Here is a 17,086-nt window from a genome sequence, read left to right on the forward strand (position 1 = left end):
TTTTTTTTTTTTTTTTTTTTTTTTTTTTTTGCTGCTCTTTATTATAAACAAAACAAACTAAAGGGTTTAAAGCCCATACTCTTACCTGCTGTGCTCCCCTTACAGTGCCTGGCACATCATCAGTGCTGAGTAGACAGTGGTCTGTTGGAGTAGAGTTAACCTCCAGGAGTGAGGGAGTGGTGTAGGCAGTGGAGGCAGGGAGACACCTGGCTGCTGTAAAGAACCTGGTTTGGAATTGGAGCAAAAGGATACAACTTTGGAGCTTGCCTACAGGAATAGTACATAGGTAGTACTGGCAAGTGGGGAGCCAGTCATTGCATTTTTAATGATTTGTGTTTCATAGGTGCTGGAGTAAATCTCTGTATGGTCTCAATTGTTTTTCTTTTTGGAACATTGTGTTTTTTATTGCACAGACTATGACAACAACAAAAACTTTATTTAATGAAAAACATTACTTAGTATTAATTACCCTTAACAGAAAACAATTTTCATTTTTCCCTTCCATTCTTCATCCTGTACATGTATATATTTTACTTATTTATGACCCCAGTATATATAGTTTTTACAATCATCGTATGCTTTTTCCATAAACAATTATATATTTTCACAAATACCCACAATTATTATATAAATGAATAGCTGTATACTTTAATATTTTTGACATTTTTATACCCTTGGTCATTTCACTATTTCCATGCTCCCAACTTGGGGTAGATTGTTTCTAATTGTGTGGTTAGACCCCTAAAATTGCTTACTTAACTTCTTATTTTAAAGCGGCAGGATAAAGATGTCAGTTCCTTCTTTTGTTTAGAATTACCTCAGAGCAATGAAAGAAAATGAAAAACAGATTCCTTCTTTGATGAAACTAAGAGAGGTCTGTAATCTGGAACCACAATATGTGAGGAAGGGCTGCCAAATCCAGTGAAACTCCAAGGAGTGTAGAAAGATGCTGAGAGAGAACTCCTAAAGCTGCAGATTTGGGGTAAAGCTGCCAAAGTTTAGTCCTCCAAAGTCACTGGCATATCCTGAGGGATAAACCAGTGGCCCCCTGTGTGAGACCATGGGACTAGATGTGAGGAGTAATGACAGAAGCTTTCTTGTATACACTTTGGTGTGAAAGAGAAGCAAGGTAGACAGGCTGAAAGGAGTAATCACAGAGACAAACCATTTTTGTAAAAGTAGAGTTTAAGCAGACCAGGATAAAGAGAGAAAACTTGCATTTTCAACAGCCCTGAAGCTGCCGATCTCTGAAGACTAAAATGAGGAAAAGACTAAAGAGCTCACTCTTGTAATCCACTCTGTATCAGCAGAAAAATTCTTGCTGGCCTGAGTTATGTCCCAGCCCTCTCCCCTACATGTAGCTGAATTGGTAAGAACTTGCCACATTTAAAAATGACTAGTAATCAGAAAGGAACTAGCACAGGATCTGTACAATAATACTGCAAGAAAAAGGGAAGAGAAAAACAAGAACAAACGATACATGAAGAACCAGAAAACTTTTATAGCAGAGACATGAAGATTGTGGCCAAACATGTCACATTAAAAAACAAACATAATAAAGCACTTGCCACTGTAGAAGGTGAATTCAAAGCAGGAATGTAAGAATGTATATACCATCTTCAAAGAGATTTGTAGGAAGATAAAAGGAAATGAAACATGAGCTGGCAGAACTTAGTCAAGAAATAGAATATTTAAAGATATAACCATAATAGAAATCATGACTATGGAGGAAGCAACACACAGGAGACCAGAATCTGCAAAAAGCACAGAAGAGAAAAGTTGGACAGGACTGATGAAAGTAAACAAAATGAAATAGAATTAGTAAAGTTAAAATATTAGAAGTGACAGCTGAGGAAGACAACAGAAAGTTTGCATTATTTGTGTCCCAAAGGAAGCAAAATCATGAAACGGGGAAAAAAATGTTTAAATCTGTAATTCAAGAAAACTTTCCAAAAATAAAGGAAAACTTGAATCTACAAACTGAACGGACACAATGGGTCCCAGGAACATTGGCCTAGAAAAATCATTAGCAGGATATAGCTACGAAATTCCCCTACCTAAATAGTAAGAAACCTTTGGACATTCAGACAAAAGATCAAGTTACCTATATGAGGAAACAAAGGTCAATCTGGCTTCCAAGTTTTCCAAGTAACATATAGTTACTCAAAGACCTTGAATGATGTCTACAAAGGACTCACATAAAAGAAAGTGATTTATGTATTTTAACCCAGTTATTCCATCATGTATAAAGCATCATTCAAATGTTTTTGACTCTGAGAAATCTGTATTTTTAAGAACACCTGGAGAAATTGGTAGAGGAAAAACTTTATCCAGTCAAGAGATAAAAGGCAAAACAACGTTAGAAAGATTGTCAAATTTATTTAACTGTAGGACTAAGACTAAATAGTTACAGAACAAAATATATATGATATGAATAGTGTAATAACATAATAATGTTATTATGTAATAGTTAACACAATAGCAGTGTAATAATTACATAACACAAGTTAGAAGAGGAAGGGAAAGAAAAGGTAAAAGATGGTGGAAAGGGCTTCCCTGGTGGCGCAGTGGTTGAGAGTCCGCCTGCCGATGCAGGGGACACGGGTTCGTGCCCTGGTGCGGGAGGATCCCACGTGCCGCGGAGTGGCTGGGCCCGTGAGCCATGGCCTCTGAGCCTGCACGTCCGGAGCCTGTGTTCTGCAACGGGAGAGGCCACAACAGTGAGAGGCCCACGTATCACCAAAAAAAAAAAGAAAGAAACAGACACACAGTATATATAAAGAAAATTCCAAGAAAAATAATATCAAGTAAAATTGGGCAGGGGAGAAGTATAAATTTCATAAGATTGTCATAACTTGTTATAGAAAGTCAGTAGGTACTAGCCATAGAAACAAAGAATTAAGTTATTCTCTGAAGTTATAAAGAAAGGTAACCCCTAGAACAAAAACATCAACCTTCCAAATTAAAGACATGTACACACACATACACACATATTGAAACAAGCTGACACAGATCATGTAGTGAAGGATTTGTTCTAAAGAGCGGTAAAAAGCATGATATGTATTAACACAAGTTATGTCTAATTATTTTTGATTAAATAAGTATCAATGGACTTTACTCACCTAATAAAAACTCTGGATCACAAAGCAAAATCCAAATCACATCATATATGCATAAGATCCTCCCAGAACAGTAAGAATCCTTCTTAGACAGATTAGGCCACAGGTGTGGATAAGGACTTAATAAATGCAGAAAGGGGAAAGAAAGTATCAGACAGTATTAAATGAGGCAAAGAAGGGCAATATTTCAGTGATAAAGGTACAAACCACAAGTATGACTATCCATGCATCAGATAATCACAATATTTACAAAGCAGAAACCACAGGAAATGTAAGAAGAGTATAGAAATACATTAGTATTGAGGAGTTTTAATTTTTTCCCAGTTCATATAAAAGCAAGTGGACAAAAATAAGGATATAGAAGACCTAGTGAAAATATTGAATATGATAGATCTAATCTGTAAATATCTAAAGATACATTCATTTCCAGTATCCAGAGAACATTCACTAAAACATTGATAAATTAAGCCATAAGGAAAAATCTCAGATCCAAAAATACAGAAATTATATGGACAATATTCTCTAATCACAGTGTGATAGTGCATAGTCTTGGCCTGTTCCTGACTTTGGGCATAAAGGTCACAGTATCCTCTTTTGTTAATTTATTCATTCACTTAAATAAAAATTGCAGATAACTAATTAAAAAGAAAACTTGCCTACTATCTGGAAATTTTAAAATATTTAAAAAGTAACTTTTGGGCCACAGGTAATTAAAACTGAATTTATAGAAATTATAAATGAAATCTAGAAAATGATGAAAACCATATTTCAGGATTATGGAATATACCTAAGAGAGTACTCAAAAGAAAATTTGTAGCTGTAAATACTATATTATGAAATAATATATTGTGAAATAAATGAATTATTCCACTTATGAAATCTCACAATAGAAGGAGCGGTAAAGGTAAAAGAAATTGATCAGCTAGAAAGTAGAAAAACAGTTCATAAATCAGTGGTTATTTGGGGGGGTGAAAACTAAAGAAACGAAAGAAAGATAAAGATGGGGTAGGAAATGAAAATATCCAAAATAAGAAATAACACAGAAATAATTACGGAGATGGAACTTCTCTGGAGGTCCATTGGTTAAGACTCCATGCTTCCACTGCAGGGGGCACAGGTTCGATCCCTGGTAGGGAAACTAAGATCCCACATGCCGTGAAGCATGGCCAAAAAAAAGAAATAATTACAGAGGTCATGAAATATGGTAACAGAGAAATAACCATAGAGACCATGAAATAAGAAAGAGTCACATGAGACAATTTTGTTTGATTTTATGCAAATTAGATGAATAGATGAAATGGGTGAAGAATATATCTTTTAAATATTTATTTATTCTTATTTTTTGATTGTGCTGGGTCTCAGTGGTGGCACGCACAGGATCTTCGTTGCAGCACGCAGGATCTTTAGTTGTGGCATGCAGACTTCTTAGTTGCAGCATGTGAACTCTTAGCTGTGGCATGCATGCAGGATCTAGTTCCCTGACCAGAGATCAAACCCGGGCCCCCTGCGTTGGGAGTGCAGAGTCTTACCCACTGGAACACCAGGGAAGTCCCTAGAAGAACATTAATTACCAAAACGGCCCCAGTAAACACAGTTATTTCTGTAGATGTGATAGAGAACACTTGAGAAATATTGTACCTACCTATCCCCCAACCCCAAAATACCAGACCCTGTTGATTTTATGGAGGAATTCTACCAAGCTTTTAAAGAATCAAAATATTCCAATGCTATTTGAGCCATCCTAGAACACTAAAGAGGAAGAAAACTTCCAAATTATTGCTATAAATCAGGTATTACACACCAAAACTGAGGATCAGACTATAACTACAGTCAGTTCTTATTCCCACCAGTTATGTTATATAAAGTCACTGAGAATAGTGAATTAGCGAATACTGAACCGTGACTCCTGGGGAAATATGTACATATGTATAGACACACTCATATCACACATAGGTTACAATCTTAAATCCTAAGAACTCCTCCTGGTAGATTCTATTTTCTGTTTTTTCACAAAAGAGAAAGTGAGTTTCAGAAGTGTTAAGTGAGTTGCCTGAGGCCATCTACTAACTGGTGCCAGAGCTGGGATTCAAACCTTCTGTGACTGGCCCCAGAGCTAGGGCTTCACGCGCTGTGCTGCACTGCTGCCCCTTACTGTCTTTATCCTCTGATCATCTCTGTGTGAGAGCTGGAGCAAGAGGCAGACCACAGCTGGGAACTATGCACATCAGGCAACTCACATGTCTACAGATGACTGCAAAATACAGCAAGTATTGATTTTTGTCATTTTTGTTGTTACAAATAAATTTTAACTAGTAGGCAAATTTGCAAATAGGAAATCCATGAATAATGAGGATCAACTGCATATAATCCAGGTAATACTAAAAAAAACAAAACTCAGAGACTAATCCCACTATATATATGGGACCCCAAATCCTAATTAATGCTAGTAAAGAGAGTCCAGTAGCACATTAAAGCATGCCACACCATGGAAAAGTCATTTTTCTGCCAGGAATGCAAAGGAGATTATTGGGAAATACATACTTTTTTTTTTTGCCATATTAGTACCTCAAGAGATGTAAAAAGAGGTATTTGAAAAAAATTCAACATCAGTTCTTTGTAACGTACATAACTCAAAATAGGAATAGACTAGGTGAGCCCATCATATCAGTAGAATACACAAATAAAAACCATGTGATTATCTCAAAAAACACAGGAAAAGCATTTAACAAACTTTGACAACCTTTATGATAAAAACGCTCAACTATCTAGAAATAGAAGACAAGTTTAGCCTCATAAAGGGCATTTGTCAAAAACCCACAGTTAAGAGCATACTTAATGATGAAAGACTGAGAGCTTTCTCCCTGAGATCAGGAACAAGACAAGGATTTCTGCTGTAGCCACTTGTATTCAACATTGTACTAGACAGTTTGTCAGGGAAATAATGGCAAGGAAATGAAATGAAAGGCATGAAGTAAAACTGTCTCTATTTGTAGATGACACATATATAGAATCTACTAAAAAAAACTATTAGAACTAATAAATGAGTTTATCAGGGTTGCAGGATACAAGATGAATATGCAGAAATTAATTGTATTCCTATACAGTAGCAATGAGCAATCCAAAAATGAAATTAAGAAAACAATTCCAGGACTTCCCTGGTGGTGCAGTGGTTAAGAATCCACCTGCCAATGCAGGGGACATGGGTTTGAGCCCTGGTCCGGGAAGATCCTATATGCTGTGGAGCAACTAAGGCCACGTGCTACAACTATTGAAGCCCGCACGCCTAGAGCCTGTGCTCTGCAACAAGAGAAGCCACTGCAATGAGAAGCCTACACACCACAACCCCTGCTCACCACAACTAGAGAAAGCCCATGCATGGCAACAAAGACCCAGCAAAGCCAAAAATAAATTTATTAAAGAAAGCAATTCAACTTACACATCAACAAAAAGTAAAATACTTAGAAATAAATTTAACCAAAAAGTATAAAACTTAAACCACGTCCATGCACTGAAGACAATATTGTTAAGATGGCAATACTCCCCAAGTTCGACATGATCCCTCTCAGAATCCCAGGTGGACTTTTTGCAGAAATTGACAAACTGATCCTAAAACTTATGTGGAATAAGAGACCCAGAATAGTCAGAACAAAGTTGGGAGGCTCACACTTCCTGATTTCAAAACCTGCAGTATCAAGGCTACAATAATCAAGAGAGTGTAGTGCTGGCTTAAGAATGGACATAGAGATCAATGGAATGGGATTGAGAGTCCAGAAATATATACCTTACGTTTATGGTCAATTGATATTCAACAGAGGTACCAAGACAATTAAATGGAGAAAGAATAGTCTTTTTAACAAATGGTCTGGAGACGACTGGGTATTTACATGCAAAAGAATGAATTTGGGCCCTTTTCTCATACTACATGCAAAAATTAACACAAAATGGATCATAGACCCAAATATAAGGGCTAAAACTATGAAACTTTTAGAAGAAAACATGAATAACTTTTCATGGCCTTGGGTTGGCCAAGCTTTCTTAGATACAACACCAAAAGCACAAGTGACTAAAGGAAAAATAGTTAAACTGGACTTCATCAAAGTTAGAAACTTTTGTGCTCCAAAGTACACCATCAAGAAAGTGAAAAGACAACACTCAGAGTGGGAGAAAATATTTACAAATCATGTCTGGTAAGGGATTTGTATCCCTTTTCCCTTAGTTACTTAGAAAATATAAATAACTATTACAACTTAATGATAAAAAGACAACCTAATTTTTAAAATGAGCAAAGGACTTAATAGACATTTCTCCAAAGATGATTTACATATGGCCAACAAGCACATGAAAAGATGCTCAGCTGCATTAACTACCAGGGAAATTAAAATCAAAACCACAATGAGATAACACTTCACACCTACTAGCAGGGTTATTATAAAAAGACTTAATAACAACTGTTGACAAGGATGTGGAGCAGTTGGAACCCACCTACCACGTTGGAAAAAGTCCAGCAGGTCCTCAATCAGACACAGAGTTATCACATGATCTTAGCAATTCTACTCCTAAGGGTACACCCAAGAAAAATGAAAACATATCCACAAAAAAAATTGTAAACAAATGTACATAACAGCATCTTTCATAATAGCTAAAAAGAGGAAACAACTCTAATGTCATCAGTAGATGAATGGGTAAAGAAAAGGTGGTATATCCATACGATGGAATATTATTCAGCAGTTTTGAAATGAATTACTGATACACGCTGCAGCATAGACGAACCTTGAAAACATGCTAATTGAAAGAAGCCAGGCGCAAAGGATACATAATCTGTGATTCCAGGAGAGGCCAATCTAAAGAGACAGAAAGTAGATTGGTGATTGCTTAGGGTTAGAGGGCGTGTGCAATTTGCAGGGTGACAGCGCAGGAGTGTGGGTAATGAAAATGTTGCAAAATTGATTGTACTGATGGATTCATAACTCTATGAATATAGTAAAAGCCACTGACTTGTACACTTTAAAAGGGTAAATTGTATGTGAATTCTATCTCAGTGAAACTTAAAAGACTAGATGCATACTTTTTGTTTAAATATAGTATGCATACATCTAAGACCAAATGTTAAGACCTTACTGATTAGGGAAACACTAGAAAAATGGTATTCAAAAGAAATTTCTGTTGGCTGAAGAGTTCTTTATCTGTGCTGTGGTAATACTATAGCCATTATCCAAATATGCTCAGGAACTGAGAAAATGAACTTTTAATTGTTTATTTAAATAAATTGATGTATGTATGTATTTATTTGCTGCGTTCAGTCTTCGTTGCTGTGTGCAGGCTTTCTCTAGTCGCGTCAAGTGGGGGCTACTCTTCGTTGTGGTGTGAGAGCTTCTCATTGCGGTGGCTTCTCTTGTTGCGGAGCATGGGCTCTAGGTGCGCGGGCTTCAGTAGTTGTGGCATTTGGGCTCCACAAAAGCCCAGGACCAGATGGCTTCACAGGCAGATTCTACCAAACGTTTAGAGAAGAGCTAACACTGAGCCCTCTCAAACTCTTCCAAAAAATTGCAGAGGGAGGAACACTCCCAAATTCATTTTACGAAGCCACCATCACCCTGATACCAAACCCAGAAAAAGATATCACAAAAAAAGAAAATTATAGACCAATATCACTGATTAACATAGATGCAAAAATCCTGAACAAAATACTTGCAAACAGAATCCAACAACATATAAAAAGGATCATACACCATGACCAAGTGGGATTTATCCCAGGGATGCAAGAATTCTTCAATATATGCAAATTAATCAATGTGATACACCATATTAATAAATAAAGGAATAAAAACCATAGGATCATCTCAATAGATGCAGAAAAAGCTTTTGACAAAATTCAACACCAATTTATAATAAACTCTCTAGGAAATGGGCATAGAAGGAACCTACCTCAACATAATAAAGGCCACATATAACACACCCACAACAAACATCATACCCAATGGTGAAGAACTGAAAGCATTTCCATCAAGATCAGGAATGAGACAAGGATGTCCACTCTCGCCACTGTTATTCAATGGCGAAGTCCTAGCCACAGCAATCAGAGAAGAAAAATAAATAAAAGGAATACAAATTGGAAAAGAAGAAGTAAAACTGTCACTGTTTACGGATGACATGATACTATACATAGAGAATCCTAAAGATGCCACCAGAAAACTACTAGAACTAATCAGTGAATTTGGTAAGGTTGCAGGATACAAAATTAATACACAGAAATCTCTGGCATTCCTATACACTAACAACAAAAAATCAGAAAGAGAAATTAAGGAAACAATCCCATTTACCATCGCAACAAAAAGAATAAAATACCTAAGAATAAACCTACCTAAGGAGGCAAAAGACTTGTACTCAAAAAACTATAAAACACTGATGAATGAAATCAAAGATGACAAACAGATGGAGAAATATACCATGTTCTTGGATTGGAAGAATCAATATTGTGAAAATGACTATACTACCCAAAGCAATCTGCAGATTCAGTGCGATCCCTATCAAACTACCAATGGCATTCTTCACAGAATTAGAACAAAATATTTTACAATTCATATGGAAACACAAAAGATCACAAATACAAAAGTGGTCTTGGAAAAGAGAAATGGAGCTCGAGGAATCAGTCTCCCCAACTTCATACTATACTACAAAGCTGCAGTAATCAAGACAGTATGGTACTGGCAGAAAAACAGAAATATAGATCAATGGTACAGGATAGAAAGCCCGGAGATAGACCCATGCACGTATGGTCACCTAATTTACGACAAAGGAGGCAAGATCATACAATGGAGAAAAGACAGCCTCTTCAATAAGTGGTGCTGGGAAAACTGGACAGCTACATGTAAAAGAATGAAATTAGAACACTACCTAACACCATACACAAAAATTAACTCCAAATGGATTAAAGACCTAAATGTAAGACCAGAACTATAAAACTCTTAGAGGAAAAACACTCTTTGACATAAACCACAGCAAGATCTTTTTTGACCCACCTCCTAGAGTGATGAAAATAAAAACAAAAATAAACAAATGGGACCTAAATAAACTTAAAATCTCTTGCACAGCAAAGGAAACCATAAACAAGACGAAAAGACCACTCTCAGAATGGGAGAAAATGTTTACAAATGAAATGATGGACAAAGGGTTAATCTCCAAAATATACAAACAGCTCATGGTGCTCAATATCAACAAAAAAAAAACAAAAAACAATCCAATTAAAAAATGGGCAGAAGACCTAAATAGACATTTCACCAAAGAAGACATACAGATGGCCAAGATGCACATGAAAAGCTGCTCAACATCACTAATTATTAGAGAAATGCAAATCAAAACTACAATGAGGTATCACCTCACACTGATCAGAATGGCCATCATCAAAAAATCTACAAACAGTAAATGCTGGAAAGGGTGTGGTGAAAATGGAACTCTCCTGCACTGTTGGTGGGAATGTAAATTGATACAGCCACTATGGAGAACAGTATGGAGGTTCCTTAAAAAACTAAAAATAGAGCTACCGTATGACCCAGCAATCCCACTACTGGCATATACCCTGAGAAAACTGTAATTCAAAAAGAGTCATGTACCAGAATGTTCATTGCAGCTCTGTTTACAATAGGACATGGAAGCAACCTAAGTGTCCATCGACAGATGAATGGATAAAGATGTGGCACATATATACAATGTAATATTACTCAACCATAAAAAGAAAGGAAATTGAGTTAGTTGTAGTGAGGTGGATGTACCTAGAGTCTGTCATACAGAGTGAAGTAAGTCAGAAAGAGAAAAACATACCGTATACTAACGCATATACATGGAATCTAAAAAATAAAAATGGTACTGATAAGCCTACTGGCAGGGCAGGAATAAAGATGTAGACATAGAGAATGGACTTGAGGACACGGGGAGGGAGGGGGAAGCTGGGGCGAGGTGTGAGTAGCAGCAACATACATATACTAGCAAATGTAAATAGCTAGTGGGAAGCTGCTGCATAGCACAGGGAGATACAGCTCAGTGCTTTGTGACAACCTAGAGGGGTGGGATAGGGAGGGTGCGAGGGAGGCTCAAGAGGGAGGGGATATGGGGATATATATATACATATGGCTGATTCAGTTTGTTGTACAACAGAAACTAACACAGTATGGTGAAGCAATTATACTCCAATAAAGATCTATTAAAAAAAAAACCTTTCTGTTTGCTGAAAAGTTCTTTATCTTTGCTGTGGTAATACTACAGCCATTATCCAAGTATGCTCAGGAACTAAGGAACTGAATTTTTAATTTTTTTTTAATATACATTTATTTATTTATTTATTGGCTGCGTTGGGTCTTCGTTGACTGCGTGCAGGCTTTCTCTAGTTGTGGCGAGTGGGGGTTACTCTTTGTTGCAGTGCGCAGGCTTCTCATGGTGGTGGCTTCTCTTGTTGAGGAGCACAGGCTCTAGGCACTTGGGTTTCAGTAGTTGTGGCACATGGGCTCAGTAGTTGTGGCTCGCGGGCTCTAGAGTGCAGGCTCAGTAGTTGTGGCGCACAGGCTTAGTTACTCCGCAGCATGTGGGATCTTCCCAGACCAGGGCTTGAACCCATGTCCCCTGCATTGGCAGGCAGATTCTTAACCACTGTGCCACCAGGGAAGCCCCTGAATTTTTAATTGTAATTAAATTAAGTAGGCACATGTGGCCCACATTAAATCCTTCAGGAAATCCCAATCAGTTTTCTTTTGACAGTATCTAGAAGCCGATCACCTCTCACAGCCTCCGCCTTTGTCTCTACCAGGATTACTTCTGCAGCCCCCTTCGTGGTTTCCCGGCTTTGCCCTTGCCCCATAGAATCTATTCTGAACACAGCAACCAGTGAGATTCTTTTAAATATATAGCAGTGTATGTCTCTGCTCAGAACCCTTCACATTCAAACTCAACATGTCTAAAACCAAACTCCTGACCTCCCCACCTCCTGCACACACACCTTCTAGCTCAGAGTATGAGCCCAGAGTCGTTGTGTCTCCCAGACTCAGTGGTCCAGCCCCTAACCCCACATTACATCTCAGATTCTACTTCTGCCCCTACAGCCCCCCGACCTTATTACTTCCCCTTCCTTGTTCCCTCCACTCCAGCCACACTGTTTTCCTCACTGATCTCCAGGGTGCATGTGGGCTGTTTTGTCTGACTGATGGGCTCTCCCCTCAGACATCCACATGGCTCACTACCTCACCTCTTCCAGTCTCTGGTCAGTGTCACTTCATCAGTGAGGCCTTCCCTGCCCACCTCCAGGATCATGGCACCACCCCCTTCCCTCCCTATACCACTTCTCTGCTTTCCTTTTTATATTTTACTTGTTTATTTGTTCCCTTCTCCTTCTGCTCTAGATTATAAATTCCATGAAGGCAGAGATTTGTGTCTCTTTTCTTCCCTACTAAATCTCCGAGCAAAAGAATGCTTGTCAGTTGTTGGTGGTCAGTAGGTATTTGTTGAATGAATAAATGAGTGGATGGATGGATAAATGAATGAGTGAATGACGAAGATCGATTGGAGGAAGAAGATACCAATTAGAAGCACAGAATCCAGTGGGGAGGCTAGTTTAATAGGCAAAGAATTGTCATTTCTTCCAATTGATACCTGTCTTTCCTTGAACAGTCATTTTCCTTTTTAAAAAATGCATTGTTCTTTCTCATTGAAACTTAAACTCCTTGGAATCAAGGACTGAATTCTTATACCTTTTTGTTTCCTCAGCAAATAAACGTTCAGTTATAAGGAAAGATAATTCTCATTTGGCCAAAAGTACTCAAGTCACTCAATTTTTTTAAGTCTTTTTTCCTTATGCTAACATTTTTTCTTATTTATTTGATTTTATAGAATTTGCACATCTTCCCATTGAATACTCCTGCAAAGCAAGGAGTCTTTAGACCAAATAGGGTTAATCTGCACAGTGGTAACTATGGTAGAACCACAACTGATAATTGCTTCAGCCAAGCCCAGTGGAAATACTGTCACTTCAACAATAGTCTAACCTAGTCACAAACACTGCTTGGCAGCTGTCATATGTCATGGCTTTTAATCAACTCTAGGGCAAGAATCATTCCATTCTAACAGATGGACATGAATTTAACCAGACAATAAACCATGTATGTGCCATAAATATGTTTGCTGAGGGCATGATTCCCTGTACAGAACTTTAAGAACAGCTGTCTTATCATGAGCTACTGTTGCTTGGTGAGATGATTTGTTAACCTAATTATGAAAGATTACATTTGTCTTTAATGTAATCTTTAATGTTAATGTTATCTTTAATGTTAATCTTTCAATGGCTTCCCCACACTACCAGTTGCCTAGTTGTTTGGGGGGGGGCAATTTTTATAAACAAAAGTTATTTACATGAGATTTTTTAAAACTAATGATATGGTTCCTTTGCAAATTTGGTGTCATTTGTCTAAAAGGGCTTATTACCTTTTGTGTGTTGCCAGGACATGCAAATCATTAGTTGCATGCCCTGGCAACATTAATTAGTCATTTTCTTTTCTTCATGCTTATTTCCTTTTAGTACTTCTGTTAAATTACTATATTACCTACTACTTAAATGGCTTTAGCTGTACAATTTCTTAAAAATACAATTATTTTGTCTTTCTGCTTCTTTCTGTCATCTTCAGAGACAATGTTTTTAATTCTCTCAACAGTGCTTCCCCTGTGGAACTTGTGCAATTTAAAATATGAAGTATTTGTTCGTTTTGTGTTCTTCAGACAGTAACTTCTATTGACGTACCTTTTCATTGGCACTATCCACCAGGCAAAGTATAAATTGCTGTATAAAAACTGGAAAAATGTTTTGAGTAGAGCACATGTTCTCTTAGCATGAAGCAGATGTAAACCTTGCAAGTGTCTGTCTAATAAAGTATAGCATTTGGTTCTATACAGCTGGTGCCAAGATTACCAATTAATCATGTTGAAAGGCATTTTTACTAATCAGGATCCCCTCTGTTCTTTACACATTCTGGGTATGTTAAAAGAGAGAGATGGGGCACAAAAGTGGCTTTCTACTTTTAGTACTTTGAGCGGTTCTTTTTCTCTTTCTGCATCTTCATGAAGTCAGTCTCCTTTTAGAACCATGTCCGATAGGGAGCCCCCTACATGTGAATGACTGATTTAGTTCTCCAGTTTGGTTTGGGCATGAGTGTTTGATGTTAGAGTATTCCATTGAAGGCAGCCACACTTTGAACACTTTAAGGCAGCTGGAGAGAAGAAAAGGAATGTAATATACTGAATGTGGTTTCTTTTCTTATTTGCATGGGCAAAAGCTAATATTTGCTTAGTTAATGTCAATTCATAGTTTCTATGGTTACCTGGCCACGGAGGAGGTTGAACATTCTGGAAACAATTAATACCAATTTAGTTTTATGTTATCAAAAGCAGTGGAGCAGTTTTTCCCAAAGATTAAAGGTGAATGGATTAATGTGACTGCCAAGAAGATAAAACTTTACAGGTATGAAAGACACAACACAAATCAGTAGCAAATGTAAAAGCTAAAAGAGCTACATCATTTTCTGTTGTCCTTTTTGTAAAGCAAGTGTGCTAATGAAATTAAATTTCAAAACCCAATGAACCTTTTTTTTCTCATGTTTGATTTCCCAAGGATAAATTTGTTTTCTGGGCTCCCCTGGTGGTGCAGTGGTTGAGAGTCCGCCTGCCAATGCAAGGGACACGGGTTCGTGCCCCGGTCCGGGAAGATCCCACATGCCACAGAGCGGCTGGGCCCATGAGCCATGGCCGCTGAGCCTGCGCGTCCGGAGCCCGTGCTTCGCAATGGGAGAGGCCACAACAGTGAGAGGCCCGCGTACCGCAAAAAAAAAAAAAAATTGTTTTCTGTGAAAGGAAGCTCATTATGGAAGAAGGTTTGCTACCCTGTGCCTTCTGCTTTTTTAAAAAAGAGTTAATAATGATGAAACATAATTGTTTTAATATCAGTAAGTGGATGTTTATACTCTTTGATAGTTGAGTATTTCCTCAATGCTGTATTCGTGAATTAATTTATAATACTTTTTTAAAGGGTAGGAGAAATATTTCTTTAAATATCTTTTTTTTTTTTTTGGCTGCATCGGGTCTTAGTCGCGGGCACACGGGCTCTTCGTTGGCCCGCGGCATGTGGGATCTTTGTTCCCCCCACCAGGGATCGAACCTGCATCCCCTGCATTGGAAGGCGGATTCTTAACCACTGGACCACCAGGGAAGTCCCTCTTTAAATATCTTAAGGGCAGAAGAAGTCCATTAAATAATCTCCAGATCTGAAGATAAATAGCGTGACTGGTTCTTTTAATGAAATGTTTATTACTATTTGAAAAATAATTGGAGATAGGGGAAAACAAAGATGTGCTAAAAGAAGTTTATCCACTAGAAAGTAAGATATTCAGTGTTAATCATCCTCCACCAGTAAAGTTGGGTTTGTGGAATGTGGATCCACTGTATAGGAAAAAACATAGATGGTATTACATTTTAGACAATGTGTTGCAGAACCTGGTTTTTTCAACACTGGTGTAAAAGAATCTATAATGACATAGGTTATAATTTTTTGTTCATTTATACTGTTATATATATATATGAAATATAGGATCTAAGAGTATTAATTGGATTATTCCAGAAAGTCTTCCCCATTCTTGTTACCAGTTGCCTCCACATTTTATATTACTGATTTAAATCTTAAATTTCATAAAAGCACCTTACAACCAAATTGACTAATAGCTACTACTTTAAATTTTCAGTTCTTCTAAAATTGAATATTTAGATAAAAGCAGTTTAATATTTCTTGTATCCATTTTCCTACATCAACATCTTTCCACCAAGGTTACACTTGTCAAAGTAAAATTCATATGTAAAAGGTCTGCCCCATTTTACTAAGAATACTTTGTATTCTTAGAATAAAAAGAAAAGTATTAATCTTATATAATATTGTTAGCTTTTAGGCAGGTGTCTAATGCAGTTATAGTTCTTTTTATTTGAGAGACTTTTTTCTACTGTCCCTATTTTGTTTTTCACTAATATTAAATAAGAATGGTGGTACTTTTTTAAGGTTTTAATTTGTGTGAAATTAAAAACGTTAACTCTGAAACATTAACTTAAACGGAACTAGTTTTCTCCATTGTTAAAAATGGTTTGTTATAGGAAATTTTAAACATCCACAAAAATAGAATAGTAAAATAAACGCCTATAATACACACCCAGCTTCAATAATTATCAGCCTTTTATTGTTTTTATTTGCCAAGATTTCTTAAGACTATTGTCAGAGGTTTTTACTTTTGTGTTTTTCTTTTAAGTTGTAGTTCTATATCCTGTTTCTACAGTGACAGTAGATATTTAAACAAAACTAGGTCATGTAAACGCAGTAGACCTAACTTTATTTCAGGAAGTGGAGCGAGAAATCTCATTCAGAACAGAATGTGGACTGTATTACTCCTACTACAAGCAGATGCTGCAGGCTCCAACCCTCATGCAAGGTAATCACAACTAATAGTTTTATTTGGGGTCTACTGCATTCTTTTCAATATTTCTGCTAAAATATACTTTTGCACTAATACATTCTAAATGCTTTATAGATCTTGTGTAGTTTTTCCTTGAACTTGTATAGTTTTTTTCCTTGTTAACATAATCAGTCCATGAAAATGTTTTGCTTTGGAAGAAGTTATGTAATATTTTATGTAGTTCTCTCCTTGCTTCTCAGCTCTACTCCATCCCAAATTATCTCTTCACAATTTCTTGGTTTTGGTGGTGTTTTCATGGTCATTTTGGAAAAGGTCTTTGTATGTGAAAGGAGTATTGTCTGAAAACAGGAGACGTTTTGGTAGTACAAATGAGAATTACAGTTGTCTTTTTTGTCCCCAGTGCCCCCATTCATTCCTTTATTTTGCAGTTACCATTTTCCCACATTTTCTGTGTTTCTAAGCGGTTTAGAGCACATACTCTTT

At 37.1% G+C, this 17,086-nt stretch overlaps 1 protein-coding gene across 1 annotated transcript in view; it reads left to right on the forward strand.

The window, feature by feature from the left end:
* Positions 1–17,086, forward strand: part of DPY19L3 (dpy-19 like C-mannosyltransferase 3) — a 70,305-nt gene that overhangs the window by 6,305 nt on the left and 46,914 nt on the right. The window contains exon 3 of the mRNA XM_007470935.1: positions 16,528–16,618. Within this exon, the coding sequence (XP_007470997.1) occupies positions 16,528–16,618 (91 nt within the window). The remainder of the gene's footprint in view (positions 1–16,527; positions 16,619–17,086) is intronic.

Source organism: Lipotes vexillifer, unplaced genomic scaffold (genome assembly GCF_000442215.2).
Source record: "Lipotes vexillifer unplaced genomic scaffold, Lipotes_vexillifer_v1.1 scaffold182, whole genome shotgun sequence".
Classification (NCBI taxonomy): domain Eukaryota; kingdom Metazoa; phylum Chordata; class Mammalia; order Artiodactyla; family Lipotidae; genus Lipotes; species Lipotes vexillifer.